Raw genomic sequence first — 18758 nt, forward strand, 5'->3', positions numbered from 1 at the left:
ACTGGTGATTCAAAGAATTCAGAGCTCAAATAAAGTAGCAGTGAGAAAAGATAATCATGCAGGTGTCAAGCAATGTTTTTGCTATTTAGATCATAAAGATAGTACCCATCTCTTGGCTTATTTAGGGTTACAGTAAATCAGTATAAAAACATAATTTTGAAAGCATTCTGGAGATCTAAAGTGAACTAGAAGAGGAAGATGGAAAAACAGGAACAAATGTTGTCTGCGTTTTAAACATACTAAATGCATCAAAACTTCCAGTGATGAATGACTAAACGTAATTTCTTCCTGATACAGGAATGATTCCTGATACCTACCTTTTGACAGAAAAGATTAAACTTTTTCTTCACATTCAATTTATATTTTCTTTAACACTAGTTCTGCACACAGTATTAAAAAGAAATCATGGTGAAAAGAAAATCTATCACAGTGGCTATACCACTAAAAGAAGATGACGCAGAACAAAAAAAATAAAATTTACTGTTTATTTCACAAAGAAAATTAAGTGGTCCAACGCATCTTCGATCATCATCTGTGTCCTTTCTGACAAGAGAACATACAAAATAATGGCAAGCTAGATCATGAGTCTAGCTCAGGGTCAAGTTTTTCTACTTTAATGACCATCTCTGGAGCTAAAGCAGCAGTGCCAGCTTGCTGGTTCTCTGCTTCCGACTCAGACAATACTTCTTCCTTTATTTTTACAGGCTTATTACTGGCTTCCTCCTCTTCATCCGAAGACTCATCAAGCTCCCATTCATCATCTATGTCCATTTCAAATACTCTCACATGACGGAGATTCGAGCTTAACTAAAGAAAAGGCCAAATAAAGAACTTTAAAAATGGCTTAACTAATACATTATATATAAAAAATTAGAAACAAGAAATCGGAAAAAAGTGGTTTTATAGGCAAGTTATTTTCCAATCAATTTACAACAAAATCACTAAACTCAGCTTTCATTTTGTATAAAAGGATCTCCACATACAATTTCAAGATTACTAAAATCTAAAATTGTTATTAATTACTTAGTAAGCTTTCTTAGAACAAGAGAACTAAATAGCTAAGGCCACTACCTGCTCATAATCAATAAAAGCTTGACATCACTAAATGTTTGCACTGAGAGGACTTACAGATCCTGTTGCTTCTGTTACTCTTTGCAACAATTTAATACTTACCACACAGGACACTTTGCGAAAACCATTCCCAGCAACATACTGTGCTTTCATACTTTCCAGTAATCTCCAGTGCTTTTCAAAGTGCATGGTACGGGTGGGAATAGCACTACGCTGCTCATCTAGCCTAGAGAGGGGAGAAAACCAATCCAGGAGTGAAATGGGGCTGTTCTCCCTGGTTTACTAGGGGTGGTATCAGGGTTTGATTTCTACCAGTATTCCCATTTCCAATATAATTCTACCAGCTACTGTATAAAAAAGCTGTGATACTATATTCTATGAAAAAACTGCATTTCCAAATAGGCAGAATACCTTTTTAAGGCAGAAACCTTAGTAAGGTTTTTGATTCACTTTCAAGGTAAGCAAATGGACTCATTTTAAAAATTAGAGATCTGCCTATTTAAATTTCAATCTAAAGCCATCTCGTTCAACTGACCTTGAACGTCTATGTGGCTACTGAAGTCCTAATTCTGAAAGGAAAATACTAAAGGCAAATCTAAAATAACTCTACTACAAATTGGGGTTCATGCTATCCTTGAAAACAGTTCCATTCTCCACACCAAATAATTCCCCACCTTGTTCCAGCAAATAATTCTTGACAGAAGAGCTGTTGAAGCCAGTATTTTTTCAATAAAAAAATAGAAGCATTTCTGCTCAGCTGACTTTATTTATCTATCAAACCTAAAGAACCAGAATGTACAATATACATTAAAAAAACATTTAACTGTTCTATCAGAAAGACAATCTTACTAATGTAAGTTACCTTGTAGAGTAAGACCCAGTGAACTGATATTCTGCAGAATCTTCACTGTTATACACTAAAGACAACGGCAACTGGACCAAGAGTCTATCTCTTCCTTCACGTCCTACAGTGTCTTTAAGAACTACTGTGACAGTTTCATCATCATAAAACTGTGCATCTAAACAACTGTAGGTGCTAGAATTAAAATAAGTTTTGTTATATCAAAGATGTTATCATGACTGAGAAAATACTGTATATATAACATTATACTGGTACCAAGCAGAAAACTGACAATGAAAATATCAAGTGACATTCTATACAGTAACATTTAAAATATATCATTAGTTTACACTAAAGTCACAGTTACCTGTTGTACTGATTATTCACAAATATAACTAGGCCCTGAAAATAGATAATCATGAAAAAAGAAAAACCTGTGAACTTGGTTCACAGCTCCAGAAAACTCTTGACATCAATGGTCAGGCCTTAAGCCTGTAGAGATTCCATGAATGACACCATGTATATACATATGTGTGTGTGTGTGTGTGTATATACATATATACATATATATAATAAACAGTTTACTAGAGTGAAAAGTAAAAATAAGATTTACATATGAAAAGACACAACTTCAAAGACATTATCATAAAGAACTTCGTTTATGTAAGGAAAAGAGTAAGAAAAAGGTTGGTTTAGGATTAGTGTCAGTTCTTTCTCTTGCAAAAGCCTCAGGATGACATCAAGTATTGTTACCCTTTGTGCCCTAAGAAAATCCCACCCCAGTGAGAAGGATACCACCTCACACCTCGCTGGTCATAAGAAGACCTTCAGCCATCTGCCCCCTGGACCCACATTACTTTCTTAGTTGACAAAGAGCTCAGAAGTATTAATTGTAGGAAAGCACACTATAAAAATTCCTGCAGGCCAGTAAGGTTCCTTTCACTGTAAGTCAAATCATCCTCTAAGTATAAAATACATAACCAACCCAGCCCCCTAAGTTGCAAATGATGAAGGCCTTCTAAGAATATCATCACTGTAACTGAGTCTAGCCATATTCCTATAATTGTATTTATTATATATACATCTCACTCAAACAAGATTCAAGATTTACCTTCTTCTCACTTTTTCAGTTGTGGCATATGTGAAGCTCCCAAATTTAATAGCAATTAGTCCATTACTTACAGATCTTCAAGAAAGAAAGGGGGTGGGGGAAGAGACTTTGTAGAACAAGTTGGATAGGCAATAATCTATATATGCTTGAAAGAACATGATTGTTAGTACATTTACCTAATCACCAAACCTGAGACCCAAATACTATTACACTCACTCTAGAATACTGATAACTGATATAAACCCCTGATAGATAAAACTAACATCAAAATTACAGCTTAGTTTAAAATCTTATAGTCACCAAAGTAGCAAGATTCCTTATAAAATAAGGATGTTTGGGACAACCAAATTATTTCTCTCGGGCTACATCTTGGTTTCAAAAACTTTCCCTCAGGTTTAGTTTTAAATCATTTAAGATCCTAGTGACATCCTGAATATGATTTATTTTTCAGAACTTTTATTTGCATTCTCAAAAGAAGTCTCTATATGCAAGGCTTCTTGTTTAATGAAAGGCATACTTAACCTGAGGTAAAAATCCTTTCTATAAGGAAGCCAAAATATAATTTTGAACTTCCACAAGTTGATGAGATATAATCCTGACTATTCTGTTGTTATATTTTTCCTCACCCTAAAAATATCCTACATGTAACAACTATATACCAATACAAAATTAAATAATCTAGAATTAAAAGGGATCACATAGCTTCCTAATTTGGCATTACCACCTTAAAAATGTGAAAACGAAGACCAGAACAGTTAAGTTAGCAAGCTTAAAGTCATAAGGCAGCTTAACTAAAACCTGAAATGTAGGGAAGGGAAGTGGTATGTTTTATGATTAAAAATAATAAAATCTTATCTCCTTGGTTCAAACTTCAGATTAATACTTACTGGGAAATATCAGTATGTCTCCTTAAGATGCACATTTTATAAAGTGAATCTTCTAAAATAGTAAAAAGAAGATAATGCAGATTTGAGGTTTTATTATTCCACCTAAGGAAAAAAGTTAATGTCAAAATATGATTATTTAGCTACCAATGCAGAGAACCAAACTGTATTATTCACATGAGATAGGGGAGAGACACTCACAGAAAAGGGAATTTGAACAATCTACGTGTGGAGTCCTCACTAAAACAAAAGAAAAAAAAGAAGTAAGAAAAATTTTAATTGGCTGCTGAATTATATCACCCAAAAAGGTAAAGAGAATTACCTTCTAGCATCTCTATATAATGGAATACATATTGCTTGATTCATCGATTTTCCAATTACATCCTAAATAAGATTTAAACATATAATTAAAGCATATACATACACAAAAATAAATACTCCACAGAAAGTGACTGCTCGTCACTGTTTAAGTCTAGTGCAAAGTCATCTATATCACCAACCTTCATGCAAGAAACTTTAATGACAGTCATGGCAGTAAGGAAGAGAGAAAGTTCTGAGCTGAAAAGGACCCTGGAGATAAGTGATGGCAGGTTAGAAACCACCTCTTCTAGTCCCATAGCATCAATCATCCATCATTCATTCAGTAGTTAACAGACACATCAGCTCTGTAACTAAGACCATTTATAATAAGTCTGTTCTGGGCACAAGTAAAATACTAAAGGACGTCAACACGTTCAATAACCATGTAGTTATTTTTTAATTTATGTAAGAAAGCAACAATAAGAGGAAATATTAGAGTGAGCCATATGAAACTGCCATTTTTGTTAGTCAGAAATAGCTGAACACCAGCATTTTGATATGGTTCATCTTAATAACTACGACCATTTACATAAGCGAGCCGCATAGCGCAGATGTTCTTGCTCCTACACAAAAACATGCATTTCTTTCAAACTTACTGCTGGCTTTTGCAAGCAATGATCAATAACGTTCTCCATCCGCCTTTTCACAAAATGCAATGATTTTCGAGGATAATAAGGAAACAGCAGAGGACTTTCTGGTTTGAAACAAAAACAAAAAATAAAAAGCTATAACAAACCAGATAACTAGGAGAAACTGATCTACTGCTAGAGCCAGCCCACACAGCTCATCTGATGGTGGAACTCTCCCTGGCCACTTCATTACACCTTGGCGCGACCTCACTAAAGATGACCGTGGCCTTCTGCCTTGCATCGTCCCCTGCTGCCAGTCCTTGCAGCTTATTATTCTGTATTTTATTTTTTCCCACCAAAATCCAACAGTATGCTTCTGCTGGCTATAAGAAAAAAGGGATGATTTGGAAACCATAAGACATATAATGAAATAAGTTCATTTTTCTCTCTTCTTTGCCACAATGGTATAACAACAGCGCTTGTTTTGGAAGAGTGTGATAGTGAAAACAAAAACAGGAGACAAGAAACTGGTGCTATGAAAATAAGCTCTTTACTTTTGAAAAGACTACTTTATCAGTAGAAAGTAATATATAATTTTTCATTTAGTGACACCAAGTATGCTAGGTTCTTTTTATACCTGTTATTTCTATTGTTTACAACAGCTGTATATATTAAGCATCATACTCTTTATTTTACTGATTAAAAAAAGAAAAAAAAATGAGGCTTAGGAGGTGTAGGCAATTGCCCAGCGTGAGAATGACTAGGAAGCTAGACTCTGAATCAAACCCAGGTCCAACTCCCAAGCCCACCCTCTTCCACTGTGCTCTGTAGGCCTCCCTCACAGCACCTCATGTCCCAGCTACACTGGATAAAAGGAGCTTTAATCGTGTTAACATTTTAAGCTCCCAACAGGGGACAGACGCTGTGGTATCATAGAGAGATATTTGGTCTTTGTCCCCAGTTCCTGGCCCAGAGCTCCTTAATGAGTTTTAATGAGGCCCTTAGATAGCTTCAGGATGGGGGCTGGTCTCCATAAAGACCAAGCCTTGATTAGAAGCTTGGAACTTTCAGCCCCTTCCCTCGACCTGCGGGTAGGGGAGAGAAGCTAGCGTTGAGTCCCGTCACCAATGGCCCCTAACCCCTACATAATGAAAACTCCATAACGCCCCTAAACGACAGAGCAGAGGGCCTCTGGGTCGATGCTTAAGGTTCTGGGAGGGCAGTGCGTCTGGAGAGGGGATGGAAGCTCCACGCCCCTCCCCATACCTTGCCCCATGCGTCTCTTCCATTTGGCTATTCCAGAGTTGTATCCTTTATAATAAACTGGTAGATGTAAGTTAAGTGTTTCTGAGTTTTGTGAGCCATTTTAGCAAATTATTAAAACTGAAGCATGGGAAGCCCCAACTTTGTAGCCAAGTGGAACAGAAGTGTGGGTAACCTGGGGACCCCGTACTTGTGACTGAACTCTGAAGTGGGGGCAGTCTTGTGGGACTAAGCCCTAACCCTGTGGAGTCTGGTGGTAACTCTGCAGAGTTAGTGTCAGAATCAAACTGTAGGACACCCAGGTGGTGTCAGAATTGGTCTCAGGAGGGAAAAAAGCCTCTCATTTTGGTGTTGGAAGTGTTTTGAGTAAAAACAGCTCAGATGCATACTGCCTGCTTATATGCTATGTGCCGGGCACTATCCTAAGTGCTTCATCTAGGTTAATTTGTTTCATCTTCCCAACAGCTCTTTGAGGGAGGCGCTCTGATCACCCTCACTTTACAGAAGAGAAAACTGGGGCACAAAGAGGTCAGGCAACGTGCCCTCAGCCCCACACCAGGGAGTGGCAGAGCAGGACTTCAGCCCAGGCAGCCCGGCTTCCAGCACACCGACCTCTACCCACGTAACAACACCGACTCTCTCACATCCCCTGGGAAGCTAGGTGTGCTAAGCATTTAGCACTTGATTTTTGCAAAGTGCTAGGAAGAAGTTTCATTAAAGGTTTCTTAATAGCTCCATAATGACAGTTGGTATTACTTCATACTAGACTAAGAAACTGGGAGATTAATGAGCTTGCCCAAAGTCACACACTAGCAAACTCTTAAGCATTTAAGAGATGGAGTTAATCTGAAGTTAAACATGAGAACTGTAACTAAGATTACACCTTTCTATTCAGCCATAGAAGATGTGGGGAGAAAAAAGGGTAGAACCCGTTTTTAGTCCAAAGTCCCCAGGATGGATATTAGCCCAACAGTGACAGGGTCCAGGTGCCACACCCCTGCTGGTACACTGCCATCAGCCCTCCCCAGGCATCCTTCCTTACTCCTTGGACATCCTGATTAAATACGGTAAATGAGTTGAGTCAGCTGTACTTTTATTTTCCCTCTATTCAATAGCTAACTTACGTCAATACATCTCTCTCAATTGATCTTAAGACTCTCAAACAATGTAAAATACGTCCTGCTCTGAAAAAGAATTTGGGCTTGTAGGGTTAAATCAAAACAGCAGTAAGCAAAGTTCTGGGCCTGAGATTTCTCTGCCTCCCCCCACTCACTCACTCATTCAGATACACAGCAACCACACAGAGCAGAGGTCACTACTAAGTCCAGTTAAAAACTCAGGCTCTCAAGTTAGCAGAATCCTAGCTCTATCGCTTACCACCTTGGGGCCTTCTCTAACCTTCAGTTTCCTCACTAGTAAAATGAAGATAACAAGTACCTACCTCATAGGTTCTTGTGAAGATTAAAAGAGGTAATATATGTATGTGGCTATTACCCCAAGGATCTAAGAAATAGCTAAACTGTGGTCAGATTATTCTTTGAGAAAGCAAAGAAACAGATGCTTTAAAAATCTTTTCATCTAAAATGGAGACGTTTCGACATATTTAATGGTTGCTATTTTGTGCTGTATTCCCAGTAATGTTGGCTAAATAAAGTTTTACCAAATCAACATCCTAGAGAATGAAAGGCATAACAATTAAAAAAAAAATACAACCTCAGAAGAATACAGAGATGCATCATTATAGGAGTTAAAAGCATCATATGCTCTTAAAAGCTGATAAATTGGAACTGGCAAAATAGACTTCTCTGACTGATAGGCTCTACAGTTTTCTTCCCAATATCCTATTTTTTAATACATATTTTTTATAATGGACGATACTTAAGCAATCTTACTACATCACAGTTAATATCAGAGTGTTTTTGAACATGGTAATGTCATATACTGTTATTATTTTACTGTTTCTATAATCAAATAAAATGGACACAGAAGATAAATCTAAAGAACTTAGGTAAGTATTCAGCAAGTACACTTGCTGATGTACTGGTCTCAAATAAATATAAACATGGCCAAAATCCATGTTGGTTCATGACATACCTTTAAGGTGGCTGCTGTTTTGAAGAAAGTCATACCACTGGTTCCCTTCTGTGTTAGGGGGTGACACAAGATCATCATCTTCGTCTTTCAAGTACTAGAAGTACAGAATTAGAAACTTAAGTTTTGTAAACCAAAGCATTAGGCTCCGAAATTGTTTATATTTAACATTATTCTACTTATTTTGTTTTACTGCCAAGTCCTCTGAAAGTGCATTATTCTGTGAGATGACCAAAATCTGCTAAACGCCAAGCAACTGAACTGCAAACATTAGAATGCTGCAGATTTAGAGACTATAAATTGAGTTTAAATTTCATGTTCTATCTTCAGGAAGCACATTTTAATCTTACATATGTAAGTTTATAAATTAATTTGAAAAGTATCAACTGTCAGTGTAATCTATGGCAGTAGTTCTCAAAGTGTGATCCATGCAGCTCTGAGAGTCTTCAAGATGCTTTCAGAGATCCATGAGGTCATTACTATTTTTATAATAGTATCAAGATATTATTTGCCCTTTTCACTGTAATGACATCTGCCCTGATAGTCAAAAGCACAGGTGGAGAAAACTGCTGGCACTGTCACCAAGAATCAAAGTAGTGGCCCCAAACCATACTAGCAGTCACTATACTCCTTTTTGCCACATACAGTTTCACTAATCTCTAATGAGGCTATTAAAATGATTAAACTAAATCTCAACAAAATCTTTTTAATATTATGAGTGACAGAATTGGGAAGTATAAATAAAGCACTTTTGCTGCCTACCAAAATATGACAGTTATCATGAGGGAAAGCATTTATGAAAATGTAGTTGTGAGTCAGGCCAGGCACTTCTTTGTTATTAATGGAATTCCATTTTCACTCAAAAGAACAACTGGCAGACAAACTATGATTATTCGTTCTTGGGTATTTGGCAGATATGTTCTTGAAAATAAAGAAAGTGATCCTGTCACTTTAAGCAAAACAACTGACAGGGGTTTTCCTGGTGGCGCAGTGGTTGGGAGTCTGCCTGCCGATGCAGGGGACACGGGTTCGTGCCCCGGTCCGGGAAGATCCCACATGCCGCGGAGCGGCTGGGCCCGTGAGCCATGGCCGCTGAGCCTGTGCGTCCAGAGCCTGTGCTCCGCAACGGGAGAAGCCACAACAGTGAGAGGCCCGCATACCACAAAAAAAAAAAACCCCACAAAAACAACAACAACAAAAAACTGACAGTATTTATTACCAATGATAAAATTTAAACATTTAAGCAAAAATTAAAATTTTTGAAAAACATGTATCTGCCACTATGTGCTTGGCAACCTCACAGTAGTTAAACATTGTCTGATGAGATTGGTAATGACATTAACAAAATCTGACTTTTGGATACTTTATGAAGAAAGGTGTCAGTATATGGAAGATCGTTGTAATTCAGTGAATCAGTATTTTCCAAATGACCAGTACATGATATGGCAAAATCACATGCACAGCGTAAAAAATCCATCCAAAGTGCAAGGTAGATGAATGAATTTTAGTGAATCAGAATATGAAAAGTCCACTGATGCAATTTAGATTCCATACTGAAACTAACCTAAGATACTACCACCTGTCAGGATCTGGTGTAGTATCAAAGAATATTCACAGTTATCTAAAAAGCTATTAAAATACTTTACCCTTTCCAACTACACACCTGCGTGAAACCAGGCTTTCTTAACCAAAACAACACATCACAATAGATCGAATGCAGAAGCAGATATGAGAATATAGCTGCCTTGTCTTAAGCCAGACATCAAGGAGATTTGCAAACATATAAAACAATGCCATTCTTCACTTAATTTTGTTTTGTGAAGTATAGTTACTTTTTGTTAAAAATATTTATATTAACGTGTAACGGTAAGTGGGTTCTTTTTAAATTAATTAAGAGATAATTCTTTATTCTGTTTAATTTCAAATACCTAATAATATCTACTATTGATAGATACAGTGCACATAAAAGCTCTCCGGAGTCTTCAATAATTTTAAGAATGTAAAAGGGTTCTGAGATGAAAAAGTTTAAAGCTACTCTTTGGTGATTTTACTCAAAGGGCACGGTTACTATATAATGTGGCATTATATTACTTTCCAAAAGTTTTGTATAATAAAGACTAACACTGCTAAAGTTTTAAAAATAAAAAAATTAGTAACTAGATTCAATCCAGAGCCCATACCTGACCAACTTTTTCAACGTTAAAATATTTTCCTTTTCGATTATAAAGATCTGGAGCCTAGAAAGAATAAATATAGTTTAATTCTTAAGTCAACTCACTGAGGAAAAAAAATCTTATATATTTACACCAAAAACTCAAGAAAGCTGTTGGTGGCAGTTACTCTTTTATATGTAGTAACACACACACAAACAAAAGTTCCATTTCTATGCTTTACATTTAATAAATAAGTACTGCCATTAATTAGCTCAATAGTTTAAAAAGCATACAGAATTGCTTAGAACTTCAATTAAATTGGATTAAATTTGATTACTTCCTACCATTATCCCAATTTATTGTGACTGTTTTTTAAGAAGCACTATAGAAATACCAATTTCCTACCTCATTGAAATGTTCAGTAAGAAATTCAGCAACAAATGTGATGTCTTTTTGAGTCATCTATCAAAACCAAAAGGAACAAAAAGAAAACAGATTAAGATAAGAGAAAGCTTGCCAATAAAATTCTATGTAATAATAAATGTGACTTTTCTACTATCTACTAAAAGTTATGGGACAAATAAGCAAAGTTCCTTCAAAGAAAATGTCAACAGAAATTCAGGAGATTATGCAACTCTGAAAATATGAAATCCTAGGGCTCTGAGAAGCATGTAATTAAATATTTTAAACCCATTTTCCAATCAGCGACGCCAATAGCTACAGAACTCTTTATGGCCTAAGGCTGTTTATTATTTTATGCTTTATGCTAAGACTATGTGTGTAGAGTCCCTCCTTTGGGAGTAGGGGACTGTCAGTCCAGATAAATAACCTCAATGTGAGTTAAAGGCTGCAACCCAAGAGCGCTTCAGTGTTGCCCCTCTGCTTCTTTCAATGACCCTGCCTTCTCCCTATCCCGGTTCTTCAGCCCTCAAAAAATTACACATTGAGGGCTCTCCCAACAAGTAACATATTATATTTCCCCAAATAAAGCTAAGAGTGATATCAGAGAAACAGCTAAGGTGAACGTCTCTGGTTTGCAAGGCCAGTCATCCACAGCACAAAAGATCTACTTTGTGAAAAAGCTGTGATCCTTTACTCATCTGGGCCACCAAGGCTAATCTTTTTTTTTTTTTTGTGGTACGTGGGCCTTTCACTGTTGTGGCCTCTCCCGTTGCGGAGCACAGGCTCAGCGGCCATGGCTCACGGGCCCAGCCGCTCCGCGGCATGTGGGATCTTCCCGGACCGGGGCACGAACCCGTGTCCTCTGCGTCGGCAGGCGGACTCTCAACCACTGCGCCACCAGGGAAGCCCAAGGCTACTCTTAATGCTCTCCATTTTTTCAGACTCAAAATTACCTAATCTATCTGAATCAGACAGTTTGGGCAGGGGTGAGGATGAGCGAGCTGCAGGAACCAAGTGGGAATTTTGCCTTATTCTGTAAGATTTTTCTAGAAGAAGGTTCCATTGCTACTTGTCACAATCCTTAGAGTCAGAAAGAAACTGGTGTTTGCCAGACCTCAACATAGGTACTAATACCTAAGTACTAGCTTTCCAAGGAAAATAAAAATGCATTTAACATTTTAGGAAGTTAAAGTAAGGAATCCAAACACCCTATGTTATATAGATTACAAAATCTTACACAAACATGAAAACAATAAACTTAGCCAAAATAAAGGTGTTCTGTGAGATTAAAAAAAAAATCAAACATGCAAATTTAAAAAAAAAAGGCTTACTAGGATCTGTCTTGTGTCTAGAGCCTAACATCTTGTTAACTAATAACTGCATAAGACTACCAAGATGACCGGCAAAGCTGAGCTCAACCAGGGCAATATTAACATATTAGGAGAGGGGCGGAGTCAAGATGGCATACTAGGAGGATGGAGAATTTCTGTCTCCGCACAACTAGGGCACCTACCAGGCACAGTGGGGGACCATGGACACCTAAGGGGATGAGAGGAACCCCCAGCGACCGGGTAGAACGTGGGGCATGGGGGGAGTGAGGGGGGAGGAGAAGTGGAGGCAGGACGGGACTGGCGCCCGAGGGGCAGCTGGGGGAGGGGAAGGGATCCCACGCCCGAAGCGGGGAATTGTGGGACCATTGAGAGGGCAGAGGATCAAAAGGGAGCGTGGCCAGGTTTCCTCTGCCCACCGAGGCCCCCTCCAGCCGTGGGTCCTGAGGGAGTAGGAGGGAGGTAAGGGGGAGCAAAAATAAAGGCCAGACCTATGGGACCAGCACCCCTGAGGGGCAGCTGGGGGAGGGGAGGAGTTCCTACAGCCAGAGAGGCCCTCCCATGGTTAGGGATCCAGCGGGGATGAGGGAGACTGTTGGTGGGGGGGCGTGGAGGAACGGAAGGGAATGTGGCCAGTGCTTTCCCTGTCCACTTAGGCACCGGGGAGCCTCTTGGGCTCCTGGGCCTAATCCTCTGCCCTCAGAGCCTCCCTCCTGCCGTGCAGAACACAAGCCCCACCCCTACACCCCCACCCAGGACCCCGCCTCCACACTCAAAGATGCCCTCTGAGAACCCCTCCAACTGCGCTGGGCCTAAACCCCACCCACACTCCCCCACCCAGGGCCCCGCCTCCGCACTCCGGGGAACTCCACAGCTGGAAGGCCCTCCTTTGGAGATGCTGCCTCTCCCCTTAAGGCGCAGGTCCTAAGCAGAGGCCCCGCCCCACGCTCAAACACCACCCCCAACCCCACCTAGGCTCCGCCCCACCTTAAACCCCACCCCTAAGTTCCACCCCCGCCTAAACTCTGCCCCCATAGCCAAGGCTTTTGTTTTTTTCTTCTTTTTTCCTCTTTTAGACTGGGGTTCTGTTTTACCTTTTTGATTCATTTATATTTTATTTTTTTCTAATAAATCTTTTACTTTTCTAATTTTATATTATTCTTTATACTATGTTATTGTTCTCCTTTTGGCTTGTTCCCTCCCCCCCCTTTCTTTCTGTTGTGGTTTTATTTTACCTTGTTGCAGTTGTTTCAATTATACTTTTATTTTTCCTAATATATTTTTTATCTTTCTAATTTTATTTTGCTTTTTATTCCTTGTTATTATATTGCTCCTTGTTTTATTTTTGTTTTTTTGGTCACGCCACGCGGCTTGCAGGATCTTGGTTCCCGGGCCAGAGGCTGGGCCCGAGCTCCTGCGGTGGGAGCTCCAAGTCCAAACTGCTAGACTAATAGAACCTCAGACCCCAGGGAATATTAGTCGGAGTGAGGTCTCCCAGAGGTCCTCATCTCAGCACCAAGAGCTGGCTCTATCCAACTGCCTTCAAACTCTAGTGCTGGAGGCTTCAGGCCAAACAAACATCCAGTAAGACACAAATATAGCCCCACCCATCAAAAAAAAAAAAAAAATTAAAGAAACGACAAAAAAATATGTTACAGACAAACGAGCAAGGTAAACAACTACAAGACCAAATAAATGAAGATGAAATAGGCAACCTACCTGAAAAAGAATTCAGAGCAATGACAGTAAAGATAATCCAAAATCTCAGAAACAGAATGGAAAAAATAAAACAAACATTCAACATGGATCCAGAAGAACTAAACAGCAAACAAACAGTGATGAACAACACAATAAATGAAATTAAAAGTACTCAAGAAGGAATTAATAGCAGAATAACTGAGGCAGAAAAATGGATACGTGAGCTGGAAGACAAAACGGTGGAAATAACTGCCAGGGAGCAGAATAAAGAAAAAATAATGAAAAGAATTGAGGACAGTCTCAGAGCCCTCTGGGAAAACATTAAACACACCAACATTTGAATCATAGGGGTCCCAGAAGAAGAAGAGAAAAGAAAGGGTCTGAGAAAATATTTGAAAAGATCACAGTTGAAAACCTCCCTATGTGGGAAAGGAAATAGTCAATCAAGTCCAGGAAGTGCAGAGAGTCCCATACAGGATAAACCCAAAGAGAAACATGCCAAGACACATGTTAATCAAACTATCAAAAATTAAGTACAAAGAAAAAATATTAAAAGCAGCAAGGGAAAAACAACAAATAACATACAAGGGAATCCCCACAAGGTTAACAGCTGATTTTTCAGCAGAAACTCTGCAAGCCCTAAGGGAGTGGCAGGGCATATTTAAAGTGATGAAAAGGGAAAAACCTACAAACAAGATTACTCTACCCAGAAAGGCTCTCATTCAGATTCAATGGAGAAATCAAAAGCTTTACAGACAAGCAAAAGCTAAGAGAATTCAGCACCACCAAACCAGCTTCACAGCAAATGCTAAAGGAACTTCTCTAAGCAAGAAACACAAGAGGAAAAAAACCCCACAAAAAAATCCTCAAATCAATTCAGAAAATGGTAATATGAACGTACATATCGATAATCACCTTGAATCTAAATGGATTAAATGCTCCAACCAAAAGACACAGACTGACTGAATGGATACAAGACTCTGATATATGCTGTCTAAAAGAGACCCACTTCAGACATAGGGACACATACAGACTGAAAGTGAGGGGATGGAAAACGGTATTCCATGCAAATGGAAATCACAAGAAAGGTGGAGCAGCAATACTCATATCAGATAAAATAGACTTTAAAATAAAGACTGTTACAAGAGATAAGGAATGACACTACATAATGATCAGGGATCAGTCCAAGAAGAAAACATAACAATTATAAATATTTCTGCATCCAACACATGAGCACCTCAACACATAAGGTAAATGACAACAGCCATAAAAGCAGAAATCGACAGTAACACAATAATAGTTGGGGACTTTAACACCCCACTTACACCAATAGACAGATCATCCAGACAGAAAATAAATAAGGAAACACAAGCTTTAAATGAAACAACAGACCAGACAGACTTAACTGATATTTTTAGGACATTCCACCAGAAAGCAGAAGAATACACTTTCTTCGCAAGTGCACACAGAACGTTCTCCAGAATAGATCACATTTTGGGTCACAAATCAAACCTTGGAAAAGTTAAGAAAACTGAAATCGTATCAAGCATCTTTTCCAACCACAACGCTATGAGATTAGAAATCAACTACAGTAAAAAAACAGTAAAAAATACACAAATACTTGGAGGCTAAACAGTGTGCTGCTAAATAACCAAGAGATCACTGAAGAAACCAAAGAAGAAATGAAAAAATACCTAGAAACAAATAACAACGAAAACATGATGAGCCAGAAACTAGGGGACGCAGCAAGAGCACTTCTAAGAGGGAAGTTCATAGCTATTCAAGCTCACCTCAAGAAACAAGAAAAATCTCAAATAAACAATCTAACCTTACACCTAAAGCAACTAGAAAAAGAACAAAGAAAACCCAAAATTAGTAGAAGGAAAGAAATCATAAATCACAGCAGATATAAATGAAATAGAAACAAAGAAAACAATAGCAAAGATCAATAAAACTAAAAGAATACTCTTTGAGAAGATAAACAAAATTGATAAACCGTTAGCCAGACTCATCAAGAAAAAATGGAGAAGACGCAAATCAATAAAATTAGAAATGAAAATGGAGAGATTACAACTGACACGGCAGAAATACGAAAGATCGTAAGAGACTACTACAAGCAATGATATGCCAATAAAACAAACAACCTGAAAGAAATGGACGAATTCTTGGAAAAGTACAACCTTCCAAGATTGAACCAGGGAGAATTAGAAAATATAAACAGACCAATCACAGGTAATGAAATTGAAACTGTAATTGAAAATCTTCCAACCAACAAAAGTCCAGGACCAGATGGCTTCACACGTGAATTCTATCAAACATTTAGAGGAGAGTTAACACCTATCCTTCTCAAACTCTTCCAAAAAATTGCGGAGGGAGGAACACTCCCAAACTCGTTCTATGAGGCCACCATCACCCTGATACCAAAACCAGAAAAGGATATCATAAAAAAATAAAATTATAGACCAATATCGCTGATGAATATAGATGCAAAAATCCTGAACAAAATATTAGCAAACAGAATCCAACAACACATTAAAAGGATCATACACCATGATCAAGTGGGATTTATCCCAGGGATGCAAGGATTCTTCAATATACACAAATCAATCAATGTGATACACCACATTAACAAGTTAAGGAATAAAAATCATATGATCATCTCAATAGATGCAGAAAAAGCTTCTGACAAAATTCCACACCCATTTATGATAAAAACTCTCCAGAAAATGGGAACAGAGGGAACCTACCTCAACATAATAAAGGCCATATATGACAACCCACAGCAAGCATCATACTCAATGGTGAAAAACTGAAAGCATTTCCACTAGGATCAGGAACAAGACAAGGATGTCCACTCTTGCCGCTCTTATTCAACATTGTTTTGGAAGTTCTAGCCACAATAATCAGAGAAGAAAAAGAAATAAGAGGAATACAAATTGGAAAAGAAGTAAAACTGTCATTATTTGCTGATGACATGATACTATACATAGAAAATCCTAAAGATGCCACCAGAAAACTACTAGAACTCATCAATGAGTTTGGTAAGGTTGCAGGATACAAAATTAATGCACAGAAATCTCTGGCATTCCTATATATTAACAATGAAAAATGAGAAAGAGAAATGAAGGAAACAATCCCATTTACCATCACAACAAAAAGAATAAAATACCTAGGAATAAACCTACCTAAGAAGGCAAAAGACCTGTACTCAGAAAACTATAAAACACTGTTGAAAGTAATCAAAGATAACATAAACAGATGGAGAGATATACCATGCTCCTGGATTGGAAGAATCAATAGTGTGAAAATGACTATACTACCCAAAGCAATCTACATGTTCAGTGCAGTCCCTATCAAATTACCAATGGCATTTTTCACAGAACTAGAACAAGAAATTTTACAATTTGTATGGAAACAAAAAAGACCCCGAATAGCCAAAGCAATCTTGAGAAAGAAAAATGGAGCTGGAGGAATCAGGCTCCCAGACATCAGACTATACTACAAAGCTACAGTAATCAAGACAGTATGGTACCGGCACAAAAACAGAAATACAGATCAATGGAACAAGGCAGAAAGCCCAGAGATAAACCCACATACATATGGTCACCTTATCTTTGAAAAAGGAGGCAAGAATATACAATGGAGAAAAGACAGCCTCTTCAATAAGTGGTGCTGGGAAAAATGGACAGCTACATGTAAAAGAATGAAATTAGAACACACCCTAACACCATACACAAAAATAAACTCAAAATGGATTAAAGACCTAAATGTAAGGCCAGACACTATTAAACTCTTAGAGGAAAACATAGGCAGAACGCTCTATGACATAAATCACAGCAAGATCCTTTTTGACCCACCTCCTAGAGTAAGGGAAATAAAAACAAAAATAAACAAATGGGACCTAATAAAACTTCAAAGCTTTTGCACAGCAAGGGAAACCATAAACAAGATTAAAAGACAACCCTCAAAATGGGAGAAAATATTTGCAAATGAAGCAACTGACAAAGGACTGATCTCCAAAATATACAAGTAGCTCATGCAGCTCAATATCAAAGTAACAAACAACCCAATCCAAAAATGGGCAGAAGACCTAAACAGACACTTCTCCTAAGAAGATACACAGATTGCCAACAAACACATGAAAGAATGCTCAACATCACTAATCATTAGAGAAATGCAAATCAAAACTACAATGAGGTATCACCTCACACCAGTCAGAATGGCCATGATCAAAAACTCTACAAACAATAAATGCCGGAGAGGGTGTAGAGAAAAGGGAACCCTCCTACACTGTTGGTGGGAATGTAAATTGATACAGCCACTATGGAGAACTGTATGGAGGTTCCTTAAAAAACTAAACACAGAACTACCGTATGACCCAGCAATCCCACTACTGGGCATATACCCTGAGAAAACCATAATTCAAAAAGAGTCATGTACCACAATGTTCACTGCAGCTCTATTTACAAAAGCCAGGACATGGAAGCAACCTAAGTGTCCATCGATAGATGAATGGATAAAGAAGATGTAGCACATATATACAATGGAATATTACTCAGTCAAAAAGAAATAAAATTGAACTATTTGTAGTGAGGTGGATGGACCTAGAATCTGTCATACAGAGTGAAGTAAGTCAGAAGGAGAAAAACAAATATCGTATGCTAACGCATATATATGGAATTTTAAAAAGCAGTACTGATGAACCCAGTGGCAGGACAGGAATAAAGACGCAGACATAGAGAACAGACTTCAGGGCATGGGGGAAAGGGGAAGCTGGGATGCAGTGAGAGAGTAGCATTGGCGCATATACACTACCAAATGTAAAATGGACAGCTAGTGGGAAGCTGCTTCATAGCACAGGGAGATCAGCTCAGTGCTTTGTGATGACCTAGAAGAATGGGATAGGGAGGGTGGGAGGGAGGCTCAAGAGGGAGGGGATATGGCGATATACGTATACATATAGCTGATTCACTTTGTTGTACAGCAG

The 18758-nt window shown here is 38.3% G+C and overlaps 1 protein-coding gene across 2 annotated transcripts in view; it reads right to left on the reverse strand.

The window, feature by feature from the left end:
• Positions 1 to 488: 488 nt before the first annotated feature.
• Positions 489 to 18758, reverse strand: part of ANAPC4 (anaphase promoting complex subunit 4) — a 41234-nt gene continuing 22964 nt past the window's right edge. Inside the window, exons 18-28 of one of the 2 annotated variants that reach the window (XM_082653863.1) lie at positions 10749 to 10805; positions 10371 to 10427; positions 8194 to 8287; positions 4864 to 4961; positions 4230 to 4291; positions 4109 to 4147; positions 3911 to 4012; positions 3024 to 3098; positions 1934 to 2107; positions 1174 to 1297; positions 489 to 807 (exon numbers count right to left, since the gene is read on the reverse strand). In XM_082653863.1, coding sequence (XP_082509989.1) covers positions 580 to 807; positions 1174 to 1297; positions 1934 to 2107; positions 3024 to 3098; positions 3911 to 4012; positions 4109 to 4147; positions 4230 to 4291; positions 4864 to 4961; positions 8194 to 8287; positions 10371 to 10427; positions 10749 to 10805 — 1110 coding nt within the window. In that variant the 3' untranslated portion in view covers positions 489 to 579. The remainder of the gene's footprint in view (positions 808 to 1173; positions 1298 to 1933; positions 2108 to 3023; positions 3099 to 3910; positions 4013 to 4108; positions 4148 to 4229; positions 4292 to 4863; positions 4962 to 8193; positions 8288 to 10370; positions 10428 to 10748; positions 10806 to 18758) is intronic. The other variant, XM_082653864.1, reaches the window with a different exon arrangement.

Source organism: Grampus griseus (assembly GCF_964374135.1).
Source record: "Grampus griseus genome assembly, chromosome: 4".
NCBI classification, from domain to species: domain Eukaryota; kingdom Metazoa; phylum Chordata; class Mammalia; order Artiodactyla; family Delphinidae; genus Grampus; species Grampus griseus.